The following is a 9,859-nucleotide window of genomic DNA, read 5'->3' as shown; positions in this document are numbered from 1 at the left end:
TTAATTATCTTTTAATAAAATTTAATTTATTAAAATTTATTTGTCTAAAACACATATTAAATTTGACTAAAAAATAATAAAGAGATCAATTTATTTAATAAAAAATAGTTTTCAAAGTCTCTAAAGTAATACAAATTTATTAACGATAAAATGGCTGATTTAAAATTTGTTGGGATCAATTTGAGTGTTTATTAAAAAGAATCTTAAGTTCATGTGTCAATAATTAAATAAAAGGTAAATTCTTGCCAAAAAAAATTCTATTCTCCTTAAAAATATGAAAATGCCAGAGGCAAATATTTTTAGCAAAAAATATAAGTAGATAATTATTGACTCAAATATATATATATATATATATATATATATATTAACACCTAATGTTTTTGAAAAGGTATTTCAAAGTGCATTCTATAACTTAAATTTATTATAACCTTGAGTTCGCAGAAAAATAATTTAATCATTGTTCAAAACCTCTTCTTCGTCGGCCAGATTCTTGACAACAAAACTCAATTGTCAGGGTGGAATAAAAAGAGGAAAAGTTCCATAGTTTCCCTTTCTTTTTTTTTTTTTTAAGTTACGTTGAACTGTAAAAGTACCACATTACACATATAAGACCGAATGCTAAATATGAAATTTAATCAACAATAACAAAATCATAAAAGCACTATTTCTCGTTTTTATTTTCAAAATCATACTACATTTTAATGAAAATTGCTAACGAAGTGAAGCGAATAACATTATATTTAACAAAAAGTGTTAGTGACAGCAATTTTTATGATTTGTAGATATCAGGTAATCATTAATGATAATTTTAATGATATAAAATTAGTATAAAATTTCATTTAATAACTTATTTTTTTTACTGATTACATATTAATCAGAATTTAATAAAGTTATTAATTTCTTAGACTTTTTCATATTTAATTTCAATGCCGTTCTGTTAGTGCATGGTGGGTGAAGTGCAATACACTATTATTTCTTGAATGCATAAATCATCATTCATGAGTCATTGATTTTTAAAGCAACAAGGGTTGGATCCAACCCCACATGATAGCTACGGTAAAAAGCAGTAATCCATTCAAATTTTCACGGTTTCTCATGAGAATTAAAAAATTCACGTGCATAAAATTAAACAAGGGTAATAAAATTGTATGAAATAGCAAATTAAATGAACCAACATCAATTTTCATACTAATAATACAAGCAAATTAACATCGATTGGGGTGACAAATTTTAATCTTGGATGTGAATAAACCATAAATTTAGTTTAAATGTTAAAATTAATGTGGTTTAAAAGATATGAAGACAATAATTTAAAATTATTTTATTTAATTTAATATTTATAATTTTATACACATAATATTTAAAATGATATATTTATTATATTTTTTGATATTCACGATATTTTTCAACAAAAGATCAATTTTGTTGTAGATCTAAACTCCATTTAAAGATCTATTGCGTGTTGGTCAATAAATTACTGTATATACAAAACGAAATTTGAACTTCTAATATTTATCTAAGTGAATAAATAAATTGATCATTTAGTCGATTCAAGTTGATTAGATACTTATTATATCTAATATTATATATTTATTTTAAAAATAATTAATGAATATAAAATACAATAATTTTAAACTAATTTTATTATTTTTTAAACATCTCTGTAAAAGAAAATGGAAGCAAGTTGTTGTCTATTCCTTTGTCCTTTCACACCCATGTGAATAAGTGAAAAGCCCTCTTTACCCCTGTCTCTCAGATTAATGTTAACACGCTCACAGGTATTATATATACACTTTGTTGGTGACAAGGTTCCCTTGAGAACACGTCCTTTATTTATTTTCTTTCCTTAGAAAAAAGAAAAGGGGGGTATCGAAACCCAAGAAAATGGGTTCAGTGCCATTACTCCTAAAACTGCTTGCTTCTTCAATATTCTTGTTTCAGATTTGCCACCTAACAAAAGCTTCAAGCTTGAATGAAAATGAAAATGGACCGAATAGAGAGCTTGTAGGAAAATGCAACATGTTCCGTGGGAAGTGGGTGTATGACCCTTCATATCCTCTTTATGACCCTTCAAAGTGTCCCTTCATAGATCCACAATTCAATTGCCAGAAGAATGGAAGGTCTGATAAAATGTACCAGAAGTTTAGGTGGATGCCATTTTCATGTCCCATGCCAAGGTACCTTTTTTCTTCTTCTCTTTTTCTATTTATTATTATCACATTTTACTATTTACTCACTTTCCATTCTTCTTCACCATCTTTATGTTCTAGTACTGTTTTCTGCTGCTCCTCATAGTAATAATATTAAGTCTTATGTTATATTCTCTTTTACTCTCAAAATAAAGTGTTTTTTTTTTCGTTTTTATTACTCATTAAGAATGTATCTAATCGTGACATGACAATTTTTTCAAAATAAGCTATATATATATATTTAAATAAGAAACTTTTAATAAAAAATAAATAAATAATTATCCAAATCAATTCCATTTTTAAAATAAGAATTTAGCTCTCAAGTTTTAAATTACACTAATATTAAAGAAACTATTTTGAAATTTAAAAAACTAAAATATTCAATTTTAAAAATTTGAGAACTAATTTAAATAATTATTTAAAATAAAATTAGATAAAAAATACATAATTTTTTTTACTTTTACTTTATTAAAAAAATAATTTTCCCTTTTCACTCCAATTTTACTTTTCAGGTAACATTATTCATTTAGATATACTAGTTTTTTTTTTATTGTATTATATTTTGAATTAGAAGCTACTATTAATATATGACAATAGTTTTTCTTTATGAATACAAGTTGTAGGGGGTTGAATTAATAATTAAGGGTGGAGATTATAGTAATTGTTGTGTATGTTACTCAGGTTCAATGGGTTGGAGTTCTTGGAGAAATTCAAGGGGAAGAAGATCATGTTTGTGGGTGACTCATTGAGTTTGAATCAGTTTAATTCATTAGCGTGTATGATTCATGCTTGGGTGCCCAAATCAAGAACCACTTTCAGACAAAAAGATGCCATCTCCTCTGTCATATTCCAGGTCTCTCTTCTCTTTTTCTTTTCTTTTCTTTTCTTTTTTCCTCCATGTGCTGTTTTATTTTTCGACAAGTGTTGCTAGTATTTTGTAACACAGACACGTTGGGATAAGACATCCAAAGTCCAACAAAAATGCTAACACAAAGATGTTATTTTATTAGTTTTTTCTATTTTAGATGCTTAATTGTATTTTTGAAATTAAACATTGAATTTAATTTTAAAGAATATTAGACAACTATTAAAATTTATGGTTATGTTACGTGTACACCAAAATTAGCCACTAAAATCAGCTATTAGTATACAATACATGATGAAATACAAATACATTATAAAAATAAATTAAACTACACATGTATTTATATACAAATACATTGATGGATAATTTTAGTGGCTGATTTTGATGTATAAATAATATTTTTCTAAAATTTATTATTTTTGATGATTAATTAGTTATTAATATTTAAAAATATGAAATAAAATATGTTAGATTATTAGACTAAAAAAATTAAATTAAAAAAATTGAGTTGATAGTTAAGTAATAGTAAAAAATAAAATTTTGATGGTTTCTAGTTTCTTTAATTTTATTGTGTCAATTATTTTAATCCATTAAATATATTTTTGTTTTATTATTTTTTGTTTATCTTATGTGTATAGATATTAACCATTATTAGGGTAATTATAACTTAAAATATTAATTATTTTAGGTAAAGTATTCTTTATGTTATAATGGCCTTAAAAATATTCAATTCTATTTTAACCACAAACAACGTTAAAACTACCGACAAATGATGAATATATTCTTGAATTTTTTTTTTCTGTAATTTACAGAAAAATGTGTTTTTATATAGATAGAAAAACTTGTTAATAATGTAGAGTGAGAAAAAGCAGAAATTATTTTTAACATGAAAAAAAAGGTGTTTTGGTTGAATATTGACATTTGAAGTGTATTACAATACTGTAAAAATTATTCAACACGTCCTCACGTATTATAGCATGCAGAGCGAAGCTTAGTTCAGACAAGGGGGGTTTTGGCCCCCAAACTTTTTATTAAAAAATTAGTAGTATTTTTTTAAAAGATAAAAAATAATTCAATTAATTTAAATACTTTACTATGACTTAAAATAGTCAATAAGTTCAACAAGTAACACCTTTTTTATTTTTAAGTTTAAATATAAAAAGTTAAATATTTTTTATTTATTTAATTTAATATTATTTTATATTTTACTGTTTATTTAATTTAATTTTTTATATGATAAAAATAATAAAATATTCAATAAGTATTAATATTATTGTATTTGTATAAATTGATAAAAAAATTTAATAAATATTATAAATTTTAATATTTGTCTTTTTAACTTATTCTTTACATATTTTACAGTATATATATTCAAATTTTTATATAAAATAATAATAAAAAAATCAAAGAATTGATGCATTTTTTAAGAGGAAGGCTAATATTTAAGAAGTAGAATATATAATTTTTACAATATTAACACCTGTAGATAGTTCTTCTACTTTAATGAATCACGAAGAAAGTGAGATACAACTTTCAAAAATTCAAAAAGTTATATCTGATGAGTTTAATCTTAATTTTTTGGAACGACACCCTAGAAAATGGCTTTAAATTTGGCAATATCACCCAAATAAGAGAGATGAGATTAGACAAACTTATCTTAAATGGAATCCATATCAAAAGCATTTTGACAATTACCTTCTATTTGTCCCCCCTCAAATTTTATTTCAAGTTCCGCCACTGACAGCACGCCTCCCGCGTGTTGGCCAGGATGTTATCACGTGTCCAACACATTTTCCACGTGCTGATTTCTTACAAAAAAAAAATTCACTTATCTATAATTATACCAAATATTTTATTTCTAACGAAAATATCAATATTTTTTCTATATAAAAAAAATTAGCCGAGAAAAAGACTATAATATCTTAAACTTTTTATAATTAGGTTGATTTTTTAATGAATATTTCACCATTTTTATTAGTAGTATTTTTTATTGAACTAACCGTGGATATTGAGTTTCTTAAAATATTTATAATATAAATAAGACAAAAAGGAAAACTAAAAATAATATTAAGGCTTGCTTATGCCAAATGTTTGGATAAAAATAATACTCTAATCATTTATCTTTGTATGTATCTTAAAACAAAAGAAAATATAAATCTTACCTTTTTATGTATCTCGCTCCATACTAATCAATCCTTTTTCATTCATTCAAAATAAAACATGGCTCTTTTCCGCTCGTCTTTAAAAACATTACAAAGAAAGGTGTGCAGAAAATTTATTGCTTTTAATTTTTTCTTTTACCTTTTTAAAAAAAAAATTAAGAATAAAGTATTGATGTAGTTCTTAATATTTGGAGTAGGTCCTACTTTTATGTTACTCTTTGGTCAAAATATTTTTTTTTTAAAATTTAATTTGGATGTTTATTTTTTATTTAATAAGTAATAAAGTGGGAGCAATATTTGATTTGATCGGTGGGAACCCTTTGCTTCCTGCTGGGGACATTGCTAGCTCATTGTCGGTATAAATAAATGAATAATAATTATATATATGATTTTTTTTCACTTTCAGCTTTTCTGATAAAAAGTCACTCTTTTTTTAATAAAAATATTAATGATTTATATAAAATTTATAATATGTAATTTTCTATAAAAACTAAAGTTTAAACTTTTCTGAAAATATAAATAGAGTAATTTGAAGAAATATTTTTTAGCATTTTAAATTACATATGATCAAATATCAATAATTTTTTTAAAAGACTCAAATTACAAATATACCTTGTATGTATCTATAGTTCTATACTATGGCATGACTCATATTAACTCAATTCATTACAATCTACTGCTTTTCAGTTTTTTTGTTTTATATGTTTTGCTATCCATGCAAGTCCTATCAACTTCTCTTTCATCTTTATTTTTCCTTAAAAAGTTATAGGGTATTTGTGTTTTATCAAGTATTTTGCATATATTTTGTGCCATTTTCAAGCAATTGAGTATGAGCACTAAATATCTCAAATCTCTTTGTACATTATCTTAAACTGTTAATTTTTCCAATTGGCCAAATTCAAACGTGCACGAAATTTTCATAGTACGAAAAGATAAAGATAAAAGGACAAAATTTTAGTTACCAATTATTAGGACAGACGTGGAGTCCCAGTTAACCATATATTCATTTAGTTTCAATAATGAGGAAACTGTTTTACTCACTTTATTTTCATTATTATTTTTCTCAGCTACAGTATTTTTTCCAATTCTTTGTTTTCGTCTATTTTCTACTTTTGTGTAGAAAATCTATTAACTGCTTTTCGTGTCCATTTTGTTCAACCAATAGTGGCCAAAGCCTAATTAATTGCTTCATATACAAACTTTTCAATCAAATGTCTCAGTTGGCAATGATTAGAGAAAGCGATCTAATTTTTCATGCCAGTTTTATGTTAAACCAGAAACTGTACGTAACATTATATTATTTTTTCTTTTATTTTCTTTTTTACATATTTGCCTTTTCATTATGTTAGTTTATAAGTTTCCATAATACTATGCTGCCAATTTCATACTACTAGAAATAATTATACATAATTTCATGTGTTTAGTTGAGATTCAGAAGATAATAAAAAAGAGGAATTGTATTGTGTATGGTTTTCACTTTTCAGTATCTGATTAGTGATTATAGCTGGTCTATCTCAGATTTGATGCATTTACGTATATTTAGTTCTGTAAATGCAATATTATTAGTGTAACTTACAAGTTATATGCAATACTTACATTCTGTAATTTGTCAAATAAAAATAAAAATGTTGTGGAACATTTTCAGGACTATGGGGTAGAATTATATCTGTACCGAACAGCATATTTAGTAGATCTTGACCATGAAAAAGCAGGGCGAGTTTTGAAGCTTGACTCAATCAAGAGTGGTGACGCTTGGAGAGGAATGGACGTTCTGGTTTTCAACACGTGGCACTGGTGGACCCACACCGGAAACGCCCAACCGTAAGATCAATTCTTTTTTTTTTTCTTAAATAAACTATCAAAACCAAAATAATATGCAAGAAAATTTACATTTTAGTACTAACAAGGCAGCTCTTAATACAAAAAAAAAAAAAATCGAAAATGCTTGAAAGTAATAAATATTTGAAACAAATAAAAACTTATATACATATATTTTTATATAAAGTTAATAGTTAAAAAAATTAAATAATTTAATATATTTAATTAAATTATATAATATTTTTAATTATTAATATAAAAATAATTACACTAGAATTTTCGTTTTGAAAGAAAATGTCCAGTTATCAAATAATTCTATTTTTATCATAAAAATTTGTACTCGTGTCGTCACTCACATTTACGAAATCAAGGTTATTTGTTAACGAAAACAAGATTATTTGACGTCTGAATTTTTATTTTGTCAAATATCTACTTTTTTTGAGATTATTTGTCTTTTCTTTTCCTTTAGAATCTTCGTTGTCAGTTTTTCAATTTTTGGATAGCATGGCATCTTCCTAGTATATGTGTCTTTTTTCATAAAAAGAAACAACTACCTCTGTATCTTCATATCCATATTCAAATTTTAATGGTAAAATAATGCAACTTTATTTGTTGAATTTTCAAAAAAATTGATGGCAGGTGGGACTATGTTCGAATTAATAACAAGTTGTACAAAGACATGAACCGTATGGTTGCATTCTACACAGGACTAACAACATGGGCGAGGTGGGTTGAGACGAACATAAATCCATCACAAACCAAGGTCTTCTTCTTAGGCATTTCCCCTGTGCATTACCAGTAAGTTATTCATTTCTACTTCACTCTGCTTCATTAATCCATCACTTAGTTATATTTTACTGCCCTAAATTTCTCAACATATATACGCTCTATAGCTTCTAAAATTTAAAATTTCTCTAAACTAATTCCATATTTTTCTAAAATTAGGGGGAGAGATTGGAATCAGCCAGAAAAGTCATGTATGAGTCAGACAGAACCATTCTTTGGGTTGAAGTACCCGGGAGGGACACCAATGGCTTGGACTGTGGTGAGCAAGGTGCTTAATAGAATAACAAAGCCAGTGTATTTCTTGGATGTGACCACTCTCTCACAGTACAGAAAAGATGCACACCCTGAAGCCTATAGTGGAGTTATGGCTACAGATTGTAGCCATTGGTGTCTACCAGGTCTTCCTGATACTTGGAATGAGCTTCTTCATGCTTCTCTTGCTGCTTGAAGGCCAAAGAAAAAGAAAAAATACACTTTGAAAACTTTGTTTGTTAGGTCAAAATTGTTCTGGAACAGATCTTTATGTGTGAGATATTACGTTGATGGTGGTTACTTCTATATGAAAACATCTTCATGTAAAAATGGTAGTGTGAACTGTTAGATGGTTTGATATATTTAATTGAATATACTTAGCTAAACCATCTAACAGTTCGTAATATCATTTTCAAATGAAGATGTCTTCGTGAAAATGATCACCTACGTTGATTTTATTCTTTTTATTGTTGGATAGGATAAAATATAAACCCAATGTAAATGGATTGGGTTTTGCATCATATCCAATAATAAATAAAGGATAAATCGACGTAATGTTTTATACTGTGTATGTATACGTAATAGTAGTAATTGTTAGATGAAAACCAATTGTTTTCAATTCTAGGGGACATTTAATTTTGCAATTTGTTGGTTTAAGTGGACAATAAGTAGGCTTGATGCTCTAAATTGTAAATGTAGATTATTCTAGCAGAAACTTGCCTTGCATTGTACTATTGTAATTGTTTTCTTCGTCGACTGTCAATAATAAATAATGTAACTTAGTAATCAAATTTATTTTCACAATCATAATTTACAGAGCCGAAGTGATTTTTCTTATCAATATCTTAGTGTCTAGATTTTTGAGTAACAAATGTGTTTTAAATTCAATTTCAGAGATGTAGAATTCAACTTTTAAATTCAATTTTAAAGCCTTTATTTTTATAGAGTCTCTCTTTTCTTCACAAATTAACATAAATGTAGAATTTAAGCGCATGAAGATTAAAAGTAAGAAAGGTAGAACTTGAGGAGAAAGCAAATATGCGAGGTGAGTAAGCAAAGTAAAATGCACATGGAAAAAAGACCGGAGGTTTAGCTCGTGGATTTTAAACTTTTTTTTTTTACCGGCTTAAAGAGTAAATAATTATTTTGGTTTTCGAAAAATTTTAATTTTAACAAAATGATCCCCATAAAATAATAATGATAAAATAATTTCCAAAAATATATTCTTTTTGACAAAATGATTTAAACACTACTCAATAATTATTTTTTAGTCAATTGTTAAAATTTTTATGACATTCCTAATCTATCCTTAATTTTATTTTTCTTTCAAATATCATCGACGTCACCTTTATTTTTCCTATTCTATCTCACTACTACCAATTTATATTGCTGCCCTTACTTATTTTCATCGTCATCAACTTCTATGTCACCCAATCTTACTGTCACTATGCATTACCCCATCCACCATCGCTCACTCATGGTTGGAATCATCATCATCATCAATAATAATAAATAAAAATTGAAAGGAAGAAACAAATTGAAAATTGAAAGGGAGAGAAAGAATAACAGAAAAAAATGTCCAAAAAATATGACACCGAAATAGTAGCTAACGGTTTAGCCTCCACCCATTTGGCGTAATAATCAATGGCTACAATTAGATACTTGACCTGTCTCAGGGCCATTGGAAAGGGACCAAGCAGGTCAACTCTCCATTGGGAGAAGGGTCGTGGAAGTTTGCCTTTTGCCGATGTGTTGTGGAAGTTCACCTTTTCTTGACATCTCCTGCA

The 9,859-nt window shown here is 26.5% G+C and overlaps 1 protein-coding gene across 1 annotated transcript; it reads left to right on the top strand.

Moving 5' to 3' along the window:
- The first annotated feature begins 1,787 nt into the window (after positions 1 to 1,787).
- LOC112789878 (protein trichome birefringence-like 39) lies at positions 1,788 to 8,863 on the top strand. Its single transcript, XM_025831991.3, has 5 exons — positions 1,788 to 2,177; positions 2,871 to 3,042; positions 6,862 to 7,037; positions 7,674 to 7,832; positions 7,980 to 8,863. Exons 1-5 carry the CDS (start codon positions 1,885 to 1,887, stop codon positions 8,266 to 8,268), a joined length of 1,089 nt encoding a protein of 362 aa, XP_025687776.1. The 5' UTR covers positions 1,788 to 1,884; the 3' UTR covers positions 8,269 to 8,863.
- Positions 8,864 to 9,859: the final 996 nt, after the last annotated feature.

This window comes from Arachis hypogaea, chromosome 3 (assembly GCF_003086295.3).
Source record: "Arachis hypogaea cultivar Tifrunner chromosome 3, arahy.Tifrunner.gnm2.J5K5, whole genome shotgun sequence".
Lineage (NCBI taxonomy): Eukaryota > Viridiplantae > Streptophyta > Magnoliopsida > Fabales > Fabaceae > Arachis > Arachis hypogaea.
This window is presented reverse-complemented; position numbering and strand designations above follow the sequence as displayed.